This window comes from Lactuca virosa, chromosome 7, assembly GCF_052849685.1.
Source record: "Lactuca virosa cultivar CGN04683 chromosome 7, Lactuca_virosa_CGN04683_v6, whole genome shotgun sequence".
In the NCBI taxonomy this organism is placed as follows: domain Eukaryota; kingdom Viridiplantae; phylum Streptophyta; class Magnoliopsida; order Asterales; family Asteraceae; genus Lactuca; species Lactuca virosa.
The window spans coordinates 237,050,694-237,077,135 of NC_136432.1; the positions used below are offsets into that span (position 1 = coordinate 237,050,694).

A 26,442-nucleotide genomic window follows, 5' to 3' on the forward strand; every position below is an offset into this window, starting at 1 on the left:
GCTACGGCTACCCCCGTAGTCTTACAACACTTTCCATACTAACTGACCACTAGTGAATGCTACGGCTACCCCCGTAGTCTTACAACACTTTCCAAACTATCTGACTGCTAGTGAATGCTACGGCTACCCCCGTAGTCTTACAACACTTTCCAAACTATCTGACTGCTAGTGAATGCTACGGCTACCCCCGTAGTCTTACAACACTTTCCAAACTGTCTGACTGCTAGTGAATGCTACGGCTACCCCCATAGTCTTACAACACTTTCCAAACTGTCTGACTGCTAGTGAATGCTACGGCTACCCCCGTAGTCTTACAACACTTTCCATACTGGGTCAAACACGCACTCGACCTAACACACTACTGAACTTGAGTCCTAACCGGAACTCTAACCTGGTTCCCAAAACCTGCTATCACGTGACCCCATTGTATCAGTACCGCACCCATGCTCGTGATCAAAGCGTCACCGTAAACCACAAAATCATCTACACCCTCTGGCAGGGTGAGAATCGGTGTCTCGCACAACCGCTGTCTGAGAGTCTCGAAGGCTGCCTGATGCTCAGGCCCCCAACGAAAGGCCACCGACTTCTTGGTCAGTCGGGTTAAAGGAACCTCAATATCGGAGAAGTCCCGTATAAATCTTCGGTAATAACCCGCTAGACCCAGGGAATTCTGAATCTCAGATGGAGACCTCGGAATCTCCCACTGCATCACTGCCTCTATCTTGGCCGAATCAACTAGAATACCCTTCTGGTTGACAAGGTGGCCAAGAGATTGCACCTTGCGCAACCAGAACTCACAGTTGGAGAACTTTATAAAAAGTCTCTCCCCCACTTAGATTCGACTAAGTCTTCACTGTATGCGAGAATTGAAGGATTCCCGATCCTTCTCACTTCCTAATAGTCCACTAACGGTAACCTGTACTTACCAGTGCTAGCGATCCATCACCAATCAAGCCTTAAGATCGCCCATCCTCTGAAGTCTTAAAGAGTACTTTTGAAATTTGGTCCAATCTGACACCTCAATCCATCTAACATGCTGTCAATTGAAGACCTTAATTTTCACTCTAGCTGACGAATCCTCGTTCCCACTCCCAATCTTGCAGTACCACTGAACTCTAACCGAACACAGCCCATGCGAAAACACAATTCTCTTGAACATCCAATGACCAACCACTTATGCATCTAACACCCGCGACTGACACTACCCTCTTCCTGTCACCAGTTCTGTCCTAGCAACGGTAGTGCCTTGAACTCCAAAGTTCATCCATAAACAATTACCGACCATACCTGAACAATGATAGAATCCCTGAATGTTGACCTCACTGGAGAACTATCACTCCAACCCTGACCGAGTATCCTCTAAATAATACTCCTGCATAGATCCCGACAAGGATCCGAAATGATAATGGTACGCGCGGAACCCACTCCGTAAGATGCGTCCCTATGTGGTTTCATCAAGGACCTTTCGGCATGCAGGATGGCATATATGATCCTTGGTAACCCAAACACTAGCAGAAAAACCGACCCGAGGTCTGACTTATCCAAATCACTCACAATTCCCAAGCGGTACGTATTCCAAACATCCACCTAAGAGCATAGAAGATAACATACCCGCAACACCTGGAGGAATATTGATCCCCTTCTGCTGACATTACCAACCTCGCTACCCTGTAGCAGCCTAAACCCTTGGAGTGACAAACTCCCTCGTGTACTTTCTCGTACGCGCTGCACTGACTCAGGCCCTGCTAGCCTTTCACCCGATGATCAGAAGTCATGGGTCTATTCCCGGGACCCTCTACTATACGCACCTGGCACGCACCTCTCTTTCCAGGGTGCTCCCAAATCGATCCCGCATCTGCAACTCTTGGAAATCATATCCTTCAGGGTCTGACACCCTGTCACGCTCACTAACTCACTTGCCAATAGCTAAGCTGCAACACTGGAACATCCTCTGTCCCCAAACCGGGTCACAAACTTCTCCTCGAAGCTTCTCTGATTCGCCAAGACTCTCACCGATTCGAGTATGGATCCTGTGCTTTCAGTAGTACGGGCCCAATACTACCTTCCACACCTATCCATACTTTCCTCAGCAATCCTCCCGAATCCTCCAAGTTACTTCCTCAAACTGGTAAACCCAAGTCTAACTGAGCCTCACTACTAACCCACTGAAACATATCCTAGGCTTTCCTAGGTTCCCGTACTCACCCAGTCCTCAGCTGCTGAAAGATTCCCAGTAATGTCAACTAGCTACCTCATGAATATAGCTAGCTCACATTACTAAGAGTCCCACAAAGCACAAAGCAAGCAACATTCAGACAATGGAAAATCTAGCCATTATATTCCAATCAAACCATTCTATCCTCTACTTAGGGATCTGTACATGCACTTCAAAGGCTCATACAATCAGGCATAACCTAAACAGGTTATCCTATTACTGACTGGTCAGTACTAGCATGCAAGTCTACAAGCACATACAATAGGCATATAAGGCATCCTCCTAGATCCTTAGCCCTAATCTAGCATGCAATTCTCATAATCATATCATATCATACCATAACATAACATGTATGGGTATCTTGGGGAAAACTTACTTGAGCTCGGCTGATTGCACGCATCACACACTTTGTTCTTATCAAAGTTCTTTTCTCTTTTCAGATTCTTTTCAACTCCTTTTTATAAAATGGTTTTACTTTTGAAAATTTTCATACCAAGCCCTTAGTTTGAGTTCAGACACACCCGAGAGTATGTCCGAATCCCTCAAACCAAGGCTCTGATACCAACTTGTAACATCCCAAAATTCAAGACCAAAAATTTCATTTTTAAATAAGTTATTACATAAAACCATCAGTATAAAAACATTCATAATAACATCTCGTATCAACCAAAATGTCAGTAATCAAAACATATTATCATAAAACCATATCAGAGTGTACCCCCAAAGATCTCATGTGCGGAAAACATAGTGTGATGCGCTGCGATCAAGCCGGCTCCTTTCCTTTGAAACGAGTACCTGAAATTAAAACTGTAAACCGTAAGCACGAAGCTTAGTGAGTTCCCCCATCATACCACATACCATACAATCACATAGCATACATACTGCCAGACAATTCTGGGGTGCCTGACCTACCCGGTACGGCCATTCTGGGGTGCCGACCTACCCATGTCAAGCCATTCTGGGGTGCCGACCTACCCATGTCAAGCCATTCTGGGGTGCTGACCTACCCTTCGGTCCTAACAACCGAACCTCGGGGGCTATTCCACCCCTACTGCTACTATCACATATATCATAACATAAACATATTGTCAGACATATCTGGGGTGTCCGACCTACCCTTCGGTCCTAACAACCGAACTTGAGGACTATTCCCTCCCTACTACCACAATCACATATAACATATCATGCTAGCATATAAACATATCATCACATACTGTCAGACATATCTGGGGTGTCTGACCTACCCTTCGGTCCTAACAACCGAACCCTACTACTGTCACATATAACATATCATGCCAGCATATAACATATCAGGTAGTAGCAACCCAGATGATATCACAAAGACAATCATCTAACATACAACTCCTACTGGTGGGCCGGCATTGTGGCCGTAGACCCACCGCTACTGGAAGGTAACTCACCTCACACTGCTGAAGTCCCGTAGACACAATCCCACGCTGTTGAAGTCCCGCAGACTCAACCTCAGCTGCTGGATGACAGATTCTCGAACTGTCAATATCAAACATCACCCAATTAATAATTGGGTCCCACTACATAACCATAAGTACATTCTTTGGGTAATTACCACATTACCCCTAGCTTGGCTTATTCAAGCCCAAGGCCCAATCCATAGGCCCAAAGTCAATTAGGAATCAAAGCCCAACACATGGCCCAATTTTCCAAATTGGGCCTAGGCCTATACATGGTCTCATTCTAAGGCCCAGCATCATATAATCATTAAGGTCGAAACTATGGCCCATCTATGGCCCAATTTTCCAAATTGGGCCCAAACCCCTTACATGGGCCTTACCCTAGGCCCATTAATAACGCAATCATCAAGGCCCAATAGAAGGCCCAACAATACACCCATGTGAAAATAGGGTTTCACATAAAATGACGATTAGGGTTAAGTGTTTCTCACTTAACCCATTAAGGACTTAATCCATTAACGACTTAATCTATTAAGTTCATCATTCTTCTAAATAAGTCATATGGTGTGATTGGGCTTAATCACACAATTCCATTATTCCAATGGCCCAAAGGTGGGTCCCAATAAATGCAAGCCCCTGAATCCAATATTAGGGTTTTCTAAACCCTAATTAGGGTTTCCAACCCCATCTTAGCCCATTAGGCTCAATTGATATGTCTTTTAATCAATTAAGGTTCACTAGACTCATTAAGTTTTCACTAGGCCCATTAGTCATCTGTTTGGGCTTTTAGGTCCATTAATCTTCATTAGGCCCATTATGGTTTATTAGGCCCATTAAGCCTCATTGGGCCCATTAGGGTTTGTTAGTCCCTTTGTCCAAACATCCAAACAAGTCACGATCCAACAAGGCACACCGCCACCCGACACGGCAGCCGGTGGCGGCAGCCACCACCCTAAGGTGGTGGTTTTCAAGTTCTTTCATTATTCCGACACTATTACAGATTACAATACAAATCCCAAAACATGCACACACTCACTAACATACACATACACACGCATAGCCACCCAATGGTGGCCGGCGGTGGTGCAAGGCGGCAACCTTGCGATTTCCGGCTAGCCAAATAACCCACAGTACATATGAACGCCAGATAATTGACTGAAGTTAAGTCACACATGAAATACGCGCACCATGCATCACCTAACAGCGGTGGTTGGCGGCAGCAAGGACGGTGGCCACAGCAACGACGACTTGGAGTGGCGGCAGTGACGAGAGTCTGAACAAACCCCGAGGGGGAGCAATTGGAACCGGTACATCTCGTCGGAATACCCTCGCAGCAGCAGCATAGAACCGAGGTCGCTCACCGGCGGCTTAATCTTCAACGGCTATAGTGAAGCGGCGGCAGCAACCTCGTCGATCACCTCCCACACATCAACGTTTCCCACTCCGCCTATAGCCACCAGCGGGTTCCCGGACGTCACGATGGCTAAGAACAACGCGTTCGGCGGTCTGGGTTCTCAACTATGGTGGTCGCACCTCCACCAGAACGACCACAACGGCCATAACTCCCGGTATACCCAACAGTCTTCGACATCTCCGGACATGGCAGGCGTCGTTGGCGGTCTCCGGCGATTGGCGAACTCATCGGAGGTTGTGCGGCGCCGGAAGTCCAAAGGGTGGATGGAGGCGGCTGATGATACTTTCTAGGGTTAGGGTTACGGGTGATCCATATATACCCCGTCCTCATGGAAGCCTCCTCCCATGTTGACACTATTAGCCCCTCAAATCCATATTTTCTTCAACATTAGTCCAAAACTTACCAAATAGACCCTGCCCTCAGAAATCTTTTCATAATAAGTCCATATTTTACCAAATATACCCTGATTCCTGAAATCCTTTTCAAATTCAACCCATAAATTACTAAACAGCCCTCAACATTAAAATCCATTGCAATTTAGGTACAATATTTTCCAATTACACCTCTGCCTTCATAAATATTTACAAAGCCAACCTGGAACTTACACTTTTAACCCCCAACTTCTAAAATTGTAACATTTAGCTCCCAAAATCAACATCTCACTGAATAATATGGATTTTAGGGCTACTACTCTTTCATCAATTTTATCTACTTATTTATTAAATAAACAGGGTGTTACAACTCTCCCCCACTTAAATTAGATTTCGTCCTCGAAATTATTCCTTACCATTCCTTACACACCCAATCATTCTAGTAACATGGTTACCATCCTGGGCACACCCTAGCCTTCCCAGGGTAGCCATGACCAATCCTCGTAAAGCCCTAAAATCCGAAGATGAACGAATTCCTTGCAATAAGATAACATCTACTCGGTCTGAAGTCTGCTGTCTTGAGATGGTCTGATTTCCCTGACAGACCACTCATACTGAATCATTATCGTTGAAACCAGTCCGCTTATCCCTCAAGTGACTACTCAACTTCTGATAGCCCGAGGCTCCCACTATAAAACAGGTTCACATACCTAATTATCCCTACAGATCACTTATTCTTGGTTGAGGCTCAGCTAATCCCGCTGGGAGTGACTTGTCACTACCCAATCAACCAGCTTTTCCGTCCGAACTTGCAACCTATACACAAATACTAATAGTGACAATCGCTGAAACTGCACGAACATTGAACTACCTGAAGCAGTATGTTGCCACATGGCTGCTTCCCAACATCTACCGAGACCTACCTGGTCCCAATTTGTTCGCCAATAATCTGAAATATCGGGTTCTGACCCGGCTACGGAGCCAAAGGACTCCCACTTAGTCGCCTCACACGACTCCTGAACGAAATCCTTCTCTGAACTAGTTTCCACTAGTTATCATGCCATTGTGGCTCTAACAACCTCCTAATACAATCGATCGGGCCCATGCGTCGAATCCTGACGTCATCCAATCCAAGACTAAAAGTGATTGCTACCTATCCAATAGTAGTCTTACATCACAAACGACCTTAAGCAGTCCATTGCTTCCCTGATCTCATAACTGTAGTGGTGCTCCTACAGTCTCGTCATTGGCTCAACCAGATCTAATCCATCTGGGTAATTCCAAATCCAATCTGTGGATTTCCATATCCTCACTGCTACACCCGAACTGGTGGGTACTACTGTTCCTTCCGCGTCCTAACAACGCGCTCAAGCTATCTACCAACCTAGTGAATGCTACGGATACACCGGCAGACTTACAACACCCTATCACTATCAGGCTGCTAGTGAATGCTACGGCTACACCCGCAGACTTACAACACTCTAATAGTATCTGGCTGCTAGTGAATGCTACGGCTACACCCGCCAGACTTACAACACTTTAATACTATCTGGCTGCTAGTGAATGCTACGGCTACACCCGCAGACTTACAACACTTCCCATGCTAACTGACCACTAATGAATGCTACGGCTACCCCCGTAGTCTTACAACACTTTCCATACTAACTGACCACTAGTGAATGCTACGGCTACCCTCGTAGTCTTACAACACTTTCCAAACTATCTGACTGCTAGTGAATGCTACGGCTACCCCCGTAGTCTTACAACACTTTCCAAACTATCTGACTGCTAGTGAATGCTACGGCTACCCCCGTAGTCTTACAACACTTTCCAAACTGTCTGACTGCTAGTGAATGCTACGGCGACCCCCGTAGTCTTACAACACTTTCCAAACTGTCTGACTGCTAGTGAATGCTACGGCTACCCCCGTAGTCTTACAACACTTTCCATACTGGGTCAAACACGCACTCGACCTAACACACTACTGAACTTGAGTCCTAACCGGAACTCTAACCTGGTTCCCAAAACCTGCTATCACGTGACCCCATTGTATCAGTACCGCACCCATGCTCGTGATCAAAGCATCACCGTAAACCACAAAATCATCTACACCCTCTGGCAGGGTGAGAATCGGTGCCTCGCACAACCGCTGTCTGAGAGTCTCGAAGGCTGCCTGATGCTCAGGCCCCCAACGAAAGGCCACCGACTTCTTGGTCAGTCGGGTTAAAGGAACCTCAATATCGGAGAAGTCCCGTATAAATCTCCGGTAATAACCCGCTAGACCCAGGGAATTCTGAATCTCAGATGGAGACCTCGGAATCTCCCACTGCATCACGGCCTCTATCTTGGCCGAATCAACTAGAATACCCTTCTGGTTGACAAGGTGGCCAAGAGATTGCACCTTGCGCAACCAGAACTCATAGTTGGAGAACTTTATAAAAAGTCTCTCCCCCACTTAGATTCGACTAAGTCTTCACTGTATGCGAGAATTGAAGGATTTCCGATCCTTCTCACTTCCTAATAGTTCACTGACGGTAACCTGTACTTACCAGTGCTAGCGATCCATCACCAATCAAGCCTTAAGATCGCCCATCCTCTGAAGTCTTAAAGAGTACTTTTGAAATTTGGTCCAATCTGACACCTCAATCCATCTAACATGCTGTCAATTGAAGACCTTAATTTTCACTCTAGCTGACGAATCCTCGTTCCCACTCCCAATCTTGCAGTACCACTGAACTCTAACCGAACACAGCCCATGCGAAAACACAATTCTCTTGAACATCCAATGACCAACCACTTATGCATCTAACACCCGCGACTGACACTACCCTCTTCCTGTCACCAGTTCTGTCCTAGCAACGGTAGTGCCTTGAACTCCAAAGTTCATCCATAAACAATTACCGACCATACCTGAACAATGATAGAATCCCTGAATGTTGACCTCACTGGAGAACTATCACTCCAACCCTGACCGAGTATCCTCTAAATAATACTCCTGCATAGATCCCGACAAGGATCCGAAATGATAATGGTACGCACGGAACCCACTCCGTAAGATGCGTCCCTATGTGGTTTCATCAAGGACCTTTCGGCATGCAGGATGGCATATATGATCCTTGGTAACCCAAACACTAGCAGAAAAACCGACCCGAGGTCTGACTTATCCAAATCACTCACAATTCCCAAGCGGTACGTATTCCAAACATCCACCTAAGAGCATAGAAGATGACATACGCGCAACACCTGGAGGAATATTGATCCCCTTCTGCTGACATTACCAACCTCGCTACCCTGTAGCAGCCTAAACCCTTGGAGTGACAAACTCCCTCGTGTACTTTCTCGTACGCGCTGCACTGACTCAGGCCCTGCTAGCCTTTCACCCGATGATCAGAAGTCATGGGTCTATTCCCGGGACCCTCTACTATACGCACCTGGCACGCACCTCTCTTTCCAGGGTGCTCCCAAATCGATCCCGCATCTGCAACTCTTGGAAATCATATCATTCAGGGTCTGACACCCTGTCACGCTCACTAACTCACTTGCCAATAGCTAAGCTACAACACTGGAACATCCTCTGTCCCCAAACCGGGTCACAAACTTCTCCTCGAAGCTTCTCTGATTCGCCAAGACTCTCACCGATTCGAGTATGGATCCTGTGCTTTCAGTAGTACGGGCCCAATACTACCTTCCACACCTATCCATACTTTCCTCAGCAATCCTCCCGAATCCTCCAAGTTACTTCCTCAAACTGGTAAACCCAAGTCTAACTGAGCCTCACTACTAACCCACTGAAACATATCCTAGGCTTTCCTAGGTTCCCGTACTCACCCAGTCCTCAGCTGCTGAAAGATTCCCAGTAATGTCAACTAGCTACCTCATGAATATAGCTAGCTCACATTACTAAGAGTCCCACAAAGCACAAAGCAAGCAACATTCAGACAATGGAAAATCTAGCCATTATATTCCAATCAAACCATTCTATCCTCTACTTAGGGATCTGTACATGCACTTCAAAGGCTCATACAATCAGGCATAACCTAAACAGGCTATCCTATTACTGACTGGTCAGTACTAGCATGCAAGTCTACAAGCACATACAATACGCATATAAGGCATCCTCCTAGATCCTTAGCCCTAATCTAGCATGCAATTCTCATAATCATATCATATCATACCATAACATAACATGTATGGATATCTTGGGGAAAACTTACTTGAGCTCGGCTGATTGCACGCATCACACACTTTGTTCTTCTCAAAGTTCTTTTCTCTTTTCAGATTCTTTTCAACTCCTTTTTATAAAATGGTTTTACTTTTGAAAATTTTCATACCAAACCCTTAGTTTGAGTTCAGACACACCCGAGAGTATGTCCGAATCCCTCAAACCAAGGCTCTGATACCAACTTGTAACATCCCAAAATTCAAGACCAAAAATTTCATTTTTAAATAAGTTATTACATAAAACCATCAGTATAAAAACATTCATAATAACATCTCGTATCAACCAAAATGTCAGTAATCAAAACATATTATCATAAAACCATATCAGAGTGTACCCCCAAAGATCTCATGTGCGGAAAACATAGTGTGATGCGCTGCGATCAAGCCGGCTCCTTTCCTTTGAAACGAGTACCTGAAATTAAAACTGTAAACCGTAAGCACGAAGCTTAGTGAGTTCCCCCATCATACCACATACCATACAATCACATAGCATACATACTGCCAGACAATTCTGGGGTGCCTGACCTACCCGGTACGGCCATTCTGGGGTGCCGACCTACCCATGTCAAGCCATTCTGGGGTGCCGACCTACCCATGTCAAGCCATTCTGGGGTGCTGACCTACCCTTCGGTCCTAACAACCGAACCTCGGGGGCTATTCCACCCCCTACTGCTACTATCACATATATCATAACATAAACATATTGTCAGACATATCTGGGGTGTCCGACCTACCCTTCGGTCCTAACAACCGAACTTGAGGACTATTCCCTCCCTACTACCACTATCACATATAACATATCATGCTAGCATATAAACATATCATCACATACTGTCAGACATATCTGGGGTGTCTGACCTACCCTTCGGTCCTAACAACCGAACCCTACTACTGTCACATATAACATATCATGCCAGCATATAACATATCAGGTAGTAGCAACCCAGATGATATCACAAAGACAATCATCTAACATACAACTCCTACTGGTGGGCCGGCATTATGGCCGTAGACCCACCGCTACTGGAAGGTAACTCACCTCACACTGCTGAAGTCCCGTAGACACAATCCCACGCTGTTGAAGTCCCGCAGACTCAACCTCAGCTGCTGGATGACAGATTCTCGAACTGTCAATATCAAACATCACCCAATTAATAATTGGGTCCCACTACATAACCATAAGTACATTCTTTGGGTAATTACCACATTACCCCTAGCTTGGCTTATTCAAGCCCAAGGCCCAATCCATAGGCCCAAAGTCAATTAGGAATCAAAGCCCAACACATGGCCCAATTTTCCAAATTGGGCCTAGGCCTATACATGGTCTCATTCTAAGGCCCAGCATCATATAATCATTAAGGCCGAAACTATGGCCCATCTATGGCCTAATTTTCCAAATTGGGCCCAAACCCCTTACATGGGCCTTACCCTAGGCCCATTAATAACGCAATCATCAAGGCCCAATAGAAGGCCCAACAATACACCCATGTGAAAATAGGGTTTCACATAAAATGACGATTAGGGTTAAGTGTTTCTCACTTAACCCATTAAGGACTTAATCCATTAAGTCCGTCATTCTTTTAAATAAGTCATATGGTATGATTGGGCTTAATCACACAATTCCATTATTCCAATGGCCCAAAGGTGGGTCCCAATAAATCCAAGCCCCTGAATCCAATATTAGGGTTTTCTAAACCCTAATTAGGGTTTCCAACCCCATCTTAGCACATTAGGCCCAATTGATATGTCTTTTAATCAATTAAGGTTCACTAGACTCATTAAGTTTTCACTAGGCCCATTAGTCATCTGTTTGGGCTTTTAGGTCCATTAATCATCATTAGGCCCATTAAGCCTCATTGGGCCCATTAGGGTTTGTTAGTCCCTTTGTCCAAACATCTAAACAAGTCACGATCCAACAAGGCACACCGCCACCCGACATGGCAGCCGGTGGCGGCAGGAGGCGGCAGCCACCACCCTAAGGTGGTGGTTTTCAAGTTCTTTCATTATTCCGACACTATTACAGATTACAATACAAATCCCAAAACACGCATACACTCACTAACATACACATACATACGCACAGCCACCCAATGGTGGCCGGCGGTGGTGCAAGGCGGCAACCTTGTGATTTCCGGCTAGCCAAATAACCCACAGTACATATGAACGCCAAATAATTGACTGAAGTTAAGTCACACATGAAATACGCGCACCATGCATCACCTAACAGCAGTGGTTGGCGGCAGCAAGGTCGGCGGCCACAACAACGACGACTTGGAGTGGCGGCAGTGACGAGAGTCTGAACAAACCCCGAGGGGGAGCAATTGGAACCGGTACATCTCGTCGGAATACCCTCGCAGCAGCAGCATAGAACCGAGGTCGCTCACCGGCGGCTTAATCTTCAACGGCTATAGTGAAGCGGCGGCAGCAACCTCGTCGATCACCTCCCACACATCAACGTTTCCCACTCCGCCTATAGCCACCAGCGGGTTCCCGGACGTCACGATGGCTAAGAACAACGCGTTCGGCGGTCTGGGTTCTCAACTATGGTGGTCGCACCTCCACCAGAACGACCACAACGGCCATAACTCCCGGTATACCCAACAGTCTTCGACATCTCCGGACATGGCAGGCGTCGTTGGCGGTCTCCGGCGATTGGCGAACTCATCGGAGGTTGTGCGGCGCCGGAAGTCCAAAGGGTGGATGGAGGCGGCTGATGATACTTTCTAGGGTTAGGGTTACGGGTGATCCATATATACCCCGTCCTCATGGAAGCCTCCTCCCATGTTGACACTATTAGCCCCTCAAATCCAGATTTTCTTCAACATTAGTCCAAAACTTACCAAATAGACCCTGCCCTCAGAAATCTTTTCATAATAAGTCCATATTTTACCAAATATACCCTGATTCCTGAAATCCTTTTCAAATTTAACCCATAAATTACTAAACAGCCCTCAACATTAAAATCCATTGCAATTAGGTACAATATTTTCCAATTACACCTCTGCCTTCATAAATATTTACAAAGCCAACCTGGAACTTACACTTTTAACCCCCAACTTCTAAAATTATAACATTTAGCTCCCAAAATCAACATCTCACTGAATAATATGAATTTTAGGGCTACTACTCTTTCATAAAATTTATCTACTTATTTATTAAATAAGCAGGGTGTTACAATCTATTAAACAGAACTTGATTAATCAGCAATATAAGCTAAAACTTCAACATGTTAGGATTTTTATTATCAAACACAAGTAAAGTCAACATAAAACATCCATGAATTCGAAATCAACACATAAGGATCAGGTTCATCTTCACCAAAGAGAAGTATGGGGTGATTAGCCCATAACTAAAGCAGAAACAAACATGAAATCAAAATTAACTAGAAAATACATGGTAAAATCTAGCAAACTGAATGATTCAATGATGATATTCCTTCAATTATCTTCAAAGCTTGAGTGCAAAACGAAATCTTCACTTCTGATGGTTTTCTAAGGGTTCTTAGTTGTAATCCTTAGCTTAATCCTCAAGCCAACCTCTAGAATTTGACCTAGTGTTCGGTTTATATAGATACCAAAAATATGGTTGCCACAGCGTGGGGAATAGGTGTCACGTCGTGGTCAACACTTAAAACGTGTATGCCTCAAGTCACCAGAAGCTTCTATGTCAGGACAGGTGGTCACGTCGTGGCCTTTAGATTGCCAAGTCGTGGCATGTAATTTTTTGCACGACTTCTTCTCTTCTTCTATGCAGCTACTAGCTTTGACCTCTAAGTTTTCATCTTTTGTCATTTTTGGTCCTTTTCTTCAAGAATGTCCTTTTTTGCTGCAAAATGTAATTTAACTTAGTAAATACCAAATATCTTTGCTTTTAACCAAATTATAGCTTAAATGTATTAAAATAATGCCTAAAAATATGTATAAATATGGCAATATCAATCACCCATACCTTGTAGGATGGAGTGATTTTTGAATTTCCCATTATCTTAAGGGTTCTAGAATATTCAAATTAATTAACATTTAACTAATTAATATTCAACCCTCTAACTAATTAAAACTATTTAATTAACTCCCAAAATATTTTCCAATTAGTTTATTAAACTATAATAAATTAACAAACTTATTTTCTCTTATTTATTTTTGCTCAATTGGGTCACCAAGGCAACCCAAAAGGACTATGTTATTATTAAAAATATTACCAATAGTTAATGACATTAGATACTCTTTTCAACAGTTTGTTCATTTCAACATTTTTATTTTCTTTATTATTATTATTATTATTATTATTATTATTATTATTATTAATTAATTAATTAATTTATAATGTGATATTTTTGTAGTCTCACGTGAATAAGGATCATTTAAATGATACAAATTTTTAGTAGTGATTTCTAAATCTTAGAGTTAGAAAGGAATTGAAACCATATGATTACTTTTTACATACCAACCTAAATTTTGCCAAGTTCCAAGTATAAACGGGGGATCAATTTCCCCTAAATTTTATGCTCTGAATATCTATCTCACCTTCAAGGGTATTCCCCTTCTATTCTTAGTTTTATCCTTTTGTTGAGCTTTCCTCCCTATGTATGGCATGCTGAAAAGAATGAGAAAACTTATGAAGTTGAACATCAACATGAACATGAACATGATCCTTTTCCTTTTCCTGACCCTGAAAATAAGGTACCTTATTAATTAATTTATAGGAATTAATTCCATATTTTTATCTTTTATATAATTTATAAGACTCCCTTGTTTTTATTCGAGAAGAAGATGCATCTGAAGATAGTGAGTCATTATTAATGGAAGAGTTAGGTCAGACCATTGGTTCACGTTGGACAGGGAAAAATATTGAGCATCAAGCTGAAGATGGATGTTATGCTAAGAACCATGATGATCATGTCTTAACCCTGAAAATAAGGTTTCTTTTTAATTAATTTATAGGAACTAATTCCTTATTTCTATCTTATATATAATTTATGGGACTCCCTCTTTTTTATTCAGGAAGAAGATGTATATAAAGATAGTGAATCATTATCAAGGGGAGAGTTAGGTAAGACCATGTGTTCACGTTGGATATGGAGAAAAATCGAGCCTCAAGATAAAGATGGAGATTCTGCTAAGAACCATGATGATCATGAGCATAATGATGATACACATGAGGAAGAACGCATTGGATATGATACCAAAACTAAGGAGGACCACCATAATTATGATGAAGACGACACTGAAGATCATACAAATGGTGTTGGAGATAGAGCACGTGATGATTTTAGTAGTCCACACAAATATGACTTAGATGACGAAATTGATATGTCAGGTGCACAAATTTCCCTATGCTCGTTAATTTATGAGCTTTATGCAAAAATAGTAACGAACTTTCATTTATTTGCTTGTTATAACATTATACTTTTAATTCTTCGTATTACAATATTGTACTAAAAAAAATCTACCCAATATAGCAATGTCATATTGTCACCCAACTCCCAAAATAGCTTAAAACTACGATGATATAATTGAGTAGATAATTTTCAAAGTACAATGTCCTAACATGAAATAACTTGAAAGTACAATGTTAATCGATCTCTTTTTGAAAGTAAAGTATTTGTAGTATGACCCTTCGTAGGTTTCGGTTCACATACTTCTTCATTAGCTTCCTTATTTTTCTATTCATGTTTATTAACCGGTTGACTTATAATATTTTTTTGCATCTTCCATATGAAAAAAATTGAATCACAGTGAAAGTTTCAATGTAGTGTGTTAATGATTGTTATTTCCTGTTTAGCAAAATATTTGAATATATAAGCTCAAAATTAATTCATTTTGGCTGAAAATTGTGAAATAGGTAACAATTACAAAAAATTGTAATAATTTTTTCTCCAACCTATTAATCCATTTCAAACTCCAATGGCTCAGGTAAAAATCAAGATCGAAGGATTTTTGTTCTTCAAAAAATTGTAATAATTTTTTCTCCAACCTATTAATCCATTTCAAACTCCAATGGCTCAGGTAAAAATCAAGATCGAAGGATTTTTGTTCTTTTGAAATTTGAATGTAAGCACCTGCCTGAATTTACTTGAAACTTTATTTATTTCTATGGTTTTAAAGGCTAAAAATTTACAAAAAACAATATGACGATGCAAGTGGGAAGTTATCTAAAATACAATCAAGGGTAAGAAGTTTAACAAAAAAGCTAGGACATGACTTTCATAAGTTTTAACTTTTTGAACTTTTAAAATAAAAAATACCAAAAAAGTACATTGCCTTTTTTGTCTATAACTTATAGTCTTGTATTTTTTATGGTTGGAGATTTCTAATATCTTGACGTTACAGGTATTTTGTTATTTTTGCTTGATCAACATTGATAGTATTTTAGTTTAACCGTACTTAAGATAAGGATAAATGAATTAAGAATGGTTACATGCAATTCCATAGTGAGGGTTCATGGATTGAGATTAAAACATTTCTCTCATCTCTAATTTCCTTATGAAACTCTGTATCAACGAATAATTTTTTGGTTTGTTTTTATAATTGGGATTTTCTAATATATAAGAAACATTAATTGAAATATTAATTATAAGGAATATTATCATAATTAACGTGATAAATATTCATTATAAATAATATTATTTATAATTAATATATTTTACATTTAATTATGATAATATTTCTTATAATTACTACTTCAATTAATAATTCTTATACGTATATTAGAAAATCCCTTTATAATCACATAAGTTCATTCTTAGTACCGATGAAGAACACAAAAAAAAAATTAGATATGCCCTAATCATGTTAGTTTTTAAAACTTGTACCAAAACTATTTATGCCAACCACATGACCAAAACCAGTGATACGACGCGCTCTAGAAGCGCGTGGGATTGTGATACCCAACTTTCTCTCCAAACTTCTATCTTACGTACTCTTTCTCTTTCTACAACCGAATATTGTAGAGGAATCGGATCGATAAATTCGTCTTTCTCTCTCATGCTTTCGTGTTAGCAAGATAGAAAAAATCGAAATGCCCGCGCTCTCGATTGCCCTCATCGATCTCCCCGCTCATCTCGTCAATTTGTAGAAACAAACCCTATCTTGATTTCCAGTAAATCGACGCCCTTCAACTCCCAAGTATTTTCTTCCAACAATTCTCAGGTATGATTTTGTGTTTTCTTCTTTTTTATCGTTTTTACTAGTTGTAAAATCGTATGATTTACTCTTTGATGATTCTCTGAGATTTTTTGGAGGATTATGATGATTTTCAAGTATTTTAATTTCGAATCTCAGATTAGGGGTTGGGTAGACGTCACAGGCATGTGCTTTTCCCTTTTTTAATTATAAAAGAAGTAAATACTGATGCCTATCGCCTTTGTTGCGGATGAACTCGTATTACTTTATTCATTATTAACTGTCGCTCGCGTGATTGGTTGGATATAGCATGTTGTGTAGCTTGCTAGCTACCTATATCTGCCTGACTTGGTTTATTATTTGAACATATACATATTCTGCTTACATCTTATCTTCAATTGCTTTTGGATCCAGATTTCCTTTCAAGCGCAACTGGTATGGTTAGTTTTTGTAGAATTTTGCTTTTTGGAAATCATCGCATTTGAGATCATTATCTTGAAGCAAAGCTTCAATCTTTACATGATCACGAAAACGCACTTATAGATGTTCATCCACATTGACTGTCCCAAATTTATAAAATTGCATCCAGATCATGACAAATTTTGCTATCATGTGTCAAGATTCACCTTTTATATTCAATTGGGATCATCTTCTCACGATGAACGTGTCTAAACTTAGTCATATTGATGTTTGGTTAGCTAGTCTAATTGTTCTTGAATTTCGATCAATCCTCATAAATTTTATCTAGATTTCATTTTTCTGGTAGTTTCGACTTCCTCTATGAGACTCTGATCACATTCTAGAAGTGATCCATCCAATTTCAAATCTTCATCTTCATCCAGCATCATCAATTGGGATTTTTTTAATCGGATTTGTTACTTGTCATCATTGTCTCTTTTTGATTTGGATTTTGATTTGTATAGTTTCTACATTGATGGAAACAACAATAATTCTAAATTTCTTAGATCGATTTTATCCTGAAAACTGGACATTCTTTATGTAACCAAATTTTCCTTTCAACTTCTAACTCTGATCCTTTGAAATTGAACCCCTATAAACTTTCACAAGTTTATCAATTTAACCATTTTCAATTCCCATATTTATCATTTTCAACAGGTTTATCTCAAAAAATGGCAAAAGGCACACGAGGAAGACGCAGAATGGCTTCTAGAAACTTCCGGACAACCCCATACCCAATCCTCCCTAATTTATCAAACCTAAATGAAAAAAAATCCCCAAATGAAAATGAAACACCAAAAAAAGATTGGGAAGACATAACATGTTCAGTATGCATGGAATACCCTCACAATGCTGTTCTTCTTTTATGTTCTTCACACGATAAAGGTTGTCGCCCCTACATGTGTGGCACTAGCTCTCGTTACTCCAACTGCTTAGATCAATACAAAAAAGCCTACACAAAAACCACCCTCACAAACGGGTCGAGTTTCGACCCGTTAACGGGTTGGCCCATTGAGAGGAATCTTGAAGTTGCTGAGCTGGCATGCCCGCTGTGTCGTGGGCAAGTGAAAGGGTGGACTGTGGTGGAATCGGCTCGTGAGTATTTGAATTGTAAGAAGAGGACTTGTATGCATGAGGACTGTGTGTTTGTTGGTGCGTATAAGGAGTTGAAGAAGCACGTGAAGGCGGTGCACCCGGCGGCTAAGCCACGGGAGGTGGACCCCGACCAGGAACAGAAGTGGCGGCGGTTTGAGCGGGAGCGGGAGCGCGAGGATGTCATTAGTACGGTTACATCGTCAATGCCGGGGTCGGTGGTGTTTGGTGATTACGTGATTGAACGGAATTCGTACGAGTCGGAATCGGAATCGGAAGACGAGGAGGGGTTTGATGTCGGTGGGAATCGGAATCGGAATCGGGGATTGGAAGTGCCGGGTGATGACGGTCTTGTTAATGTGTTTCTTTTGTTTCATGCGTTTGGTGCCGGTGATGGCGGCGGCGGTGATGGCGGCGGTGATGGTGGGATGTCGTTGGTGAATCGGCTCCGGCGACAGGGGCGGGTTTTGCTTGGGAGGTCGGGGAGAAGGCGGAATGGGAATCAGGAAGTAGAGATAGATGGAAACGAGACGTAGATTTGTGTATAAATTGGGGTGTAAAGAAGGGAATCAGGAAGTTAGTTTTTAGGGGGGATAAGAAAGAGAAATGGTGATCTTTGGAATTGGAATTGGAATCATTTCAAGTTGGAAAGAAAGTAGGTTGTTATTTATTTTTAATTTTTTTAAGAAAATTTGTGTTCTGACCAAAATTGTTGTAATTTCTGTTTGTAATTTTAATTTGCTGATTCCCTACCCAGGATTTGTTTATGTTTAGTGGAAAGTGTTGGATTTTGAACATTCTTTGGATTTGGATTATTACACTTATGTAAAGATTTGATCTCTTTAATTAAACTTTTGTGTTATACATGTCTTGAATTGTTTGAATTAGACTCATGTAAAGATTTGGATTATTACACTCATACAATGATTACATAATCAATCCCTATATGTCACTTAAACCCTTTCTCAAAAAGAAAACTTGTTCATCTCCATTGACCTAAAGTCTCAATAATTCATGGTACCTAATAAGTGCATATCTAGTATTGGAGACCTACAAGAAAATATAGTCATGATGTTTAGTTGCTAACTAAGAATCAAGGGAAACAGACTGAGAAAATGTATTTGAGATGTTATAACGAGATGATGAATACAAACATCAACATACATATAAAGGTTGAAAAGATGAACATCGATGTAAAGGTGAGGTTGATCAATAGGTGGATGACTACATCGATCGTTGATTTCCCATTTATGTTTGAGTATGAATTGTGGACAAACATTTACGATGTAAAAAAAAAACTAAAAGTACATATAGTGGAGACCAATTTTGGTAGTGATGCACCATATTAATGAGACCCAAATTGTGACATGAAGAATAAGAAGTACTAGAGTAACAAGTGGAAGATGTCAATGAGAAGGGCATACATGTACATACAAGGGAAAAGATACAACAAGTGATAGGTGTTTAAATGTGAAAATGTATCTCAACTGGTTGGGTTAGGAAGGGGAAGATGAGTACTACTATACTAGGTGTTAGGAAGAAAAACCAAGAGAAATAAAGAGTTCATGATACCTTAATGGACATTTTCTAATGTTTTGATGCTTATGTAGTATGGTAGCAATTAGATTATATGATACTTTTCAATGTTTGTTTATGGTACTTGACAATGGTTTTTGTTGTATATTATATGAAAATGATTAACTTGATTTGTTATTATGTTCTATTATTTGCACACTTGTTGTAATGCTTTATGTTTTTTCATTTATACACTTTGTTAGAATGTTTTATCTTCTTTCATTTACACTTTATGCAATGCTTTATATTTTAGAATTTACACACTTTGTTGTAATGATATATATTCAATTTAGACAGTTTGTTGAAATTCTATATGTTATATCATTTACACACTTTGTTGCAATGGTCATACTCAATTCACAAACTTTGTTACAATGCTTTATGAGAGATTGAACATTAGTTGCAACCAATGCTTTATGTTTTTTCAGTCACACATGCTCACTTGAGATGCTTTGGTATTTAGTACTTCTATGGTATTAGGCCTTTGACTTAGTATTTTATGTTTTACCATGACCTTCTAGATTAGAGTGGGCAAGTAATTCCACAACTATGTCTTGCAATCGATCGTGTTCAACCCACTAGTAGGAAATGGGAATGCCATGGCTTTTGTACTTGGTAAGTTGTATAAGGCTATAAGACAATTTATTGGTCGTGCCAATAATATGTTGTGATTTAGTGTCTTTATGTCATTTTATGTAACTGGAACTAACATGTGAATTAAGAGGCTTCATAATTTGTATTCTAATATATATACGGATTCGTGCGAAGTGCAAGCATGTATATGATCGAATTAGAAGCCGGTTTGACGACAAGTTGGAGGTCCGGGGGCAGTGCCCCTGGGTCCAGGGTTTCCAAAGGGGCGGTACCCCTTTGGCGGGGTCTAGGGGAAGCTCCCCTAGCGGGGTCCAAGGGGCAGAGCCCCTGGCTGGGGTCCTGCGACGGCCAACCATAATAGAAACCATAATCTCGTTTATTATATAAACGACTCTTCTCTTTGAGAAGAGACAGACGAAATTCTTAAGCTCTCGTTTTCATCAAACAAACACATAATCCTTCTAGTAATTTGGCTTACGACTTCTGTGCCTAAAATCGTAAGTGTCCTCGTGGATTATCCTAGGCTGAATTTTTTGCAACCCAGGCATAGGTAGAAATATCATTTCGGAAAGTGTTCCACTATGTTCCCATATGTAAAATTCGGTGAGGTTTTGGGGCGCTGCCCCTTGACCCTGCCCGCTGACCTGGCAGCGGGACCCCAGCCAGGGGCTCTGCCCCATGGACCCCGCTAGGGGCGCTGCCCCTAAACCCCGCCAAAGGGGTGCTGCCCCTTCGGAAACCCCAGACCCGGGGGCGCTGCCCCTGGACCCCCGACTAGTCGTCGAACCGGCTTCTAATTCGATCTTATACATGCGTGCACTCCGCACAAAACATGTACATATATTAAAGTACAAATTATGAAACCCCTTAGCTCACATGTTAGTTCCAGTTACTTAAAATGACATGGTGACACTAAAATCACCAACAAATGTTACGTGCAAGTTGTTCATACTCAATCTTCACTCATGTATTATCCTCTCTTGATCATATACCCATACTAACTTGAGTGTCTGAGCATACTCCTTGTTTATACCCATATCCTTTTATTTTATAGTAATTCGAGATCCAAGATAGGATATTAGCCCCAACAAAATACTCATTCTTAACCCCGAAGAACAAGACTTTTATCATTATTCTAATGTACTCACTCGGCTTAATTTAGTTGCAATACTTGGGGTCTTTGACATTATAATTCAAATATTTTATATTCACAAATTGTAGCTTAATGAAACTAACAATTGGATCATTCATTTTTTTAGAAACTTAGGTAGCCATTATGAATATTGTTGAGATACCTTTTCGTATGCAATAATTCAAATGAAATATTTTAAGAAAATTTATAGGAGCACTTTGAGAACCATGTCAAACATGCCAACAACGTGTCAAAAGTCAATATAATATATTTATTAGATACTTATAACTTTTTAAATTGTTTTATATATAAAAAAATCATTGTTTAATAGTATAACTTTCAACGAGATTTGATCCTCTAATTATTTGGAATTATTTTGACAAGTCATTGAATATAATCCACACATTTTGTTGAATCTAGATATTCTATCATAATCTTATTCAATAAAAAATATATTATTAATTGAAAAAAAAAACGGATCATATTTATATTCTTCTACAAAATATATCTAAATGATATAAGGACTTAAATAATCAACAACTTTGATAAAAATAATACTTTGTTGGTATAAACGGGCTTGAGCCCAAGTTATTTGTAAGAGACATTGTATTGTGAAAGCCCACTAAAGAAAACGAAAAGCAAAGGCTTTCTTTAAAGTTTAAACCCTAGAAAAGAGTCTTCGATCTTCTCCAGGGTTTAATTCCATCAAATTCTCGTTAAAAATCGCAAAATTTGATAGAGCTCTAGTTCTACAGACATGCCGAAATCCAAGAGAGATCGGGCAGGTAAAGTGCTTAAATTTACATATTCCTCGAACTAAATTGTTTTTCAATTTTCATTTTAGTGAAAGAGTCGATTTAAATAGGATATGGAAAGTGTGTGCAATGTGTTTGTTTGATCATAAGGCTCTCTAAGAGTTGCTTGCATTTCAAATTTAGGAATTGGAGTAGGAGCTCATTTGATTCAATTTTAAGTTTTTAGTCAAGCTTCATAATTGAAGTCGCAGCTCATCGTTAAGAATCGGCATTTATTTTAGTTGGTTGAATCATCCGATCAATAGGATATTGCATTCAAGTTCAATGATATCAATTAAGGGAGATTCTAGATTGCTAAGATGAATAAGGTCTTAATTTGCTTGTAATTCTTTAGGTATAGTTGCATTTGCATAGAGCAGAAAATGTTGGACACTGGATTTCTGAAAGTATATTATCAATCTTTCATTTTCTTTAATCTTAGCTTGGACTTTTGCTTTTGTTTATTTAAAAAAAAAAATGCATATGGGATTGAAATTTGAATGCAGTGACATTGTCAAAGACAAAGAAGAAAGGGAGAGAGCATAAAGAGAACATTGTGAACTGCATTCGTGAAGCTGTTGAAAAGTATAATTCCATATATGTTTTCAGCTTTGAAAACATGAGAAATCTCAAGTTCAAGCAGTTCAGGGAGCAGCTCAAATCCACAAGCAGGTAACATTTCATAAACATTTAGCACTTTTTATAACATATATTTAATAAAAAAGACTCTTAATCTTTTGCCATTTTTTATCAATTTGTTGTTTCAGATTTTTCCTTGGATCAAATAAAGTGATGCAGGTTGCTCTAGGAAGATCTGATTCTGATGAGATAAGAACAGGGCTTCACAAAGTTTCTAAGGTACACAAAATATTTACATTTACACTAAAACTAACAAGTTTCTTTTATTTATTGTTTATCTAATTATCTAATTATCTTTTCATTGTCTGCATACAGCTTCTTCGTGGGGATTCTGGGCTTTGTGTAACCAATATGCCTAAAGAAGAAGCCCAAAGGTTACATTACAACTAAACACCTGTCTTTTTAAGTCATTTTAATACGATTGATAGTATGACTTTCTTTAAATGGAAAGATAATCATCTTTTGCTCTTATTACAAGAATACTAACTTATTTACTTTGTCATATTTGGCAGAATATTCAATGAGTATGAAGATTATGATTTTGCTAGGACTGGAAGTATTGCCACAGAAACGGTTAGTAGAAATCCATGGAATGTAATGACTGATTCCATTCCTTTGTGATTCCATTCCGTTGATGTTTGAGTTTCCAGGTGGAACTTAAAGAAGGTCCTCTAGACCAATTCACACACGAGATGGAGCCCTTCTTAAGAAAGCAAGGAATGCCTGTTCGATTAAACAAAGGTTTGTCCAATTCCATTCACTCTTACAAAACACACACACACACAATAAAATTAGGGCTTCTCTTATGAACGCATTCAAATTCTTCACCTTTTTTATTTTCTTTTTTGAAATATTGACAGGAATTGTGGAACTTGTTGGAGATTTCGCTGTATGTGAAGAGGGGAAACCCATATCACCTGAATCTTCTCGTATACTGGTTTGTTCTCACCCTTTCTTTATAAAGTAGGGGTTTGACTTTGACTTTGACTTTGACATTGACTTTGACTTTGACTTTGGCAGAGGTTAATGGGTGTGAAGATGGCTACTTTTAAGCTAAAGTTAATATGTAGATGGAGTCCTGAAGATTTTGAAGTGTATGAAGAAGGTTTGGAAGGTTCGGATATTGAATCCACTTAAATTAATTGGTATTTGTGATTGATGTGTAATCTTGCTTTAATTAGCACACAGTTTTGTAAGATCTTAACATGGTAAGTGTACTTTATTTGTTGCATTGGATTCTTAGTTTGTTTTTTTGAAAGTGATGAAGAATTTATGTAAAGATCGAACGGAAAGTATAATGAGATTTTACATATGGTTGTGCTTGTTATTTGGGAGGGGATTCGAGTAGATTGGAGTAAATAGATTTGAAACATTTAAAATGTAGTTATACAATAAATTAACTAAAAATATATAAAACATGAACTTGGAACAATTAAAATACCCAAAACATATGTAAACTCAAACTTATAAAATCAAAATTGTAGGCATGAAACTTTAACATCAAATTTGGTATAATGAATAGTACATCATATTTGATGTTATTTTATTTAAAACATCGACATCGATATTTGATGTAAGAAATGTGATTTTGGTAAGGTGAATTTACACTAAAAATAATTGTAACACTAAATTTGATGTTGGTTAAAGATGCCCTAAGCATCTACAACTAGCACAAAAACTCAAAGTTTATACCGAATTTGGTGTTATGTTGCTCTAACTTTGTATTATATTTGTACCAAATTTGATATCGGTGAAATAACACCAAATATATTGTTATATTATTCATTAACATGGGGTTAAAGTTTAATATAAAATTTTCTTTCAAACTTTAAAGTTATTCATTTTTAGTATATTGTTTATATAATTATGGTATGTATTTAATATTGTTACTTGTGTTATTATATTTAAGAATTTAATTGCAATCCATATTTAAATAAAACACATAATTGATATATTTCAATACTATAATAATAACACAAGTGACATAATTTTAGTAATTTAAAAACCATACAAGTGACATTGATAATATTATAATATTAGTAATTTAATAATCTGGTAAGATCCATGTTTGTTCCGTTTTTAAGATCCTTCGAGTACAACCCGTTCATGAATGAAGAAGACGAAAAAAAAATGTATTTATCTATGCAACAAGCAGGTTGAAAGGATGTAGAGCGTGCTTTCGGAGTTATCCAATCACATTTTGTAATTGTTAAGGGGCCATATTGTTTTTGGAATAAAAAGAACTACATTACATAATGATTAGTATGTGTTATTTTACATAATATGATAATCAATGGTGAATGTGATCTTAATGCACTAACTGAGGTTGCGAGAGAAGTGTCGTCGATGGATGCATGAAACATCGTATCCCATATAGATGGCGTCTAACCCTCTCAACCTCATTTACAATCCCCAAATTCTCCATGACTCCATCAGAAGGACAACATCACTCCCACACTTCTAACCAATTTGTTCTTTCTTTTTTCTTCTAAAATATTTCAGTCTTTTTCTTTCCTATTCAAAAAATTTGTGGGTTCAAAATCATGCTTTCAAACTAAATTAGAAAAAAAAAAATTACATTTCTCAATTTATGCTTATAACAGTTGGCTATACTGTCCTCATTGTAGATCCGCCCCCAATAGACATAGGAACGACAACAGTTGATTATAAACCAACTCCAACAATTTTTTGTTCTGTATACACATCTCAAAGATTAAGAAACTCATTTTGATCTACGGAATGATAGGAAACCCATTTCAATGTTTAAATGTGTAGTATTTTCTTTAAATATATCTTTGTAATAAAATCAACATATCAAGTTTGTGAAAACCTAATATTTATAAAGGTTGTTTTGTAAAAATTATAAAAGTTGATAAAAAAAAATAATATACCTAGAATTTTCTTTTTAATGTTGAATATATTATAATAGGTTGGAAATAATTTAGTTTTGACATTATCTTTAACATTATTTCTATCATTTAAGTGTAAAATATAATATTTGTATTGGGGATGGTCTAAGAAATGATAAAATCTCTAAATATAGATCTTCACATAATCCAATTCATTAGTGACAACCGAACACATTCATTAATAATCTTCTATTCCGACTACTTTAAAATTTATGAACCAAACACGACCTAACGGCTTGTTTGATATGACGAAATCGAACAACATGAATAAAGCAAAGGAACAAACAAGGTAATTTGAACTAGTAAAATGATCATAATTTGGTTGGCTTAGAAGAATATAACGAATCATTTAGATATATTTGTTATCTTTTATGAAAGATTAAACTTTATCACATAAAATTGATCAACAAAGATTACATTATTTAATAAAAATAATTTTTGATCAAATGAAAATGTATGTTAAATAAGTTACATAT

The 26,442-nt window shown here is 39.0% G+C and overlaps 2 protein-coding genes across 4 annotated transcripts; both read left to right on the top strand.

Annotated features, from left to right (window-relative positions):
* Positions 1–16,572: 16,572 nt before the first annotated feature.
* Positions 16,573–19,189, top strand: LOC145124835 (uncharacterized). Of its 3 annotated transcripts, none has more exons than XM_079060299.1 (2): positions 16,573–16,799; positions 17,889–19,189. In XM_079060299.1, the coding sequence occupies exon 2, from the start codon at positions 17,903–17,905 to the stop codon at positions 18,857–18,859; it is 957 nt and encodes a 318-aa protein (XP_078916425.1). In that variant the 5' UTR covers positions 16,573–16,799; positions 17,889–17,902; the 3' UTR covers positions 18,860–19,189. The 3 variants fall into 3 exon arrangements, with proteins under 3 accessions (XP_078916425.1, XP_078916427.1, XP_078916426.1); XM_079060301.1 differs by lacking the exon at positions 16,573–16,799 and adding an exon at positions 16,840–17,212; XM_079060300.1 differs by lacking the exon at positions 16,573–16,799 and adding an exon at positions 16,841–17,207.
* A 3,086-nt stretch (positions 19,190–22,275) lies between these two features.
* Positions 22,276–24,384, top strand: LOC145125003 (uncharacterized). The gene is made up of 8 exons (XM_079060491.1): positions 22,276–22,409; positions 22,925–23,090; positions 23,186–23,276; positions 23,373–23,431; positions 23,570–23,630; positions 23,708–23,798; positions 23,918–23,994; positions 24,078–24,384. Exons 1-8 carry the CDS (start codon positions 22,382–22,384, stop codon positions 24,192–24,194), a joined length of 690 nt encoding a protein of 229 aa, XP_078916617.1. The 5' UTR covers positions 22,276–22,381; the 3' UTR covers positions 24,195–24,384.
* Positions 24,385–26,442: the final 2,058 nt, after the last annotated feature.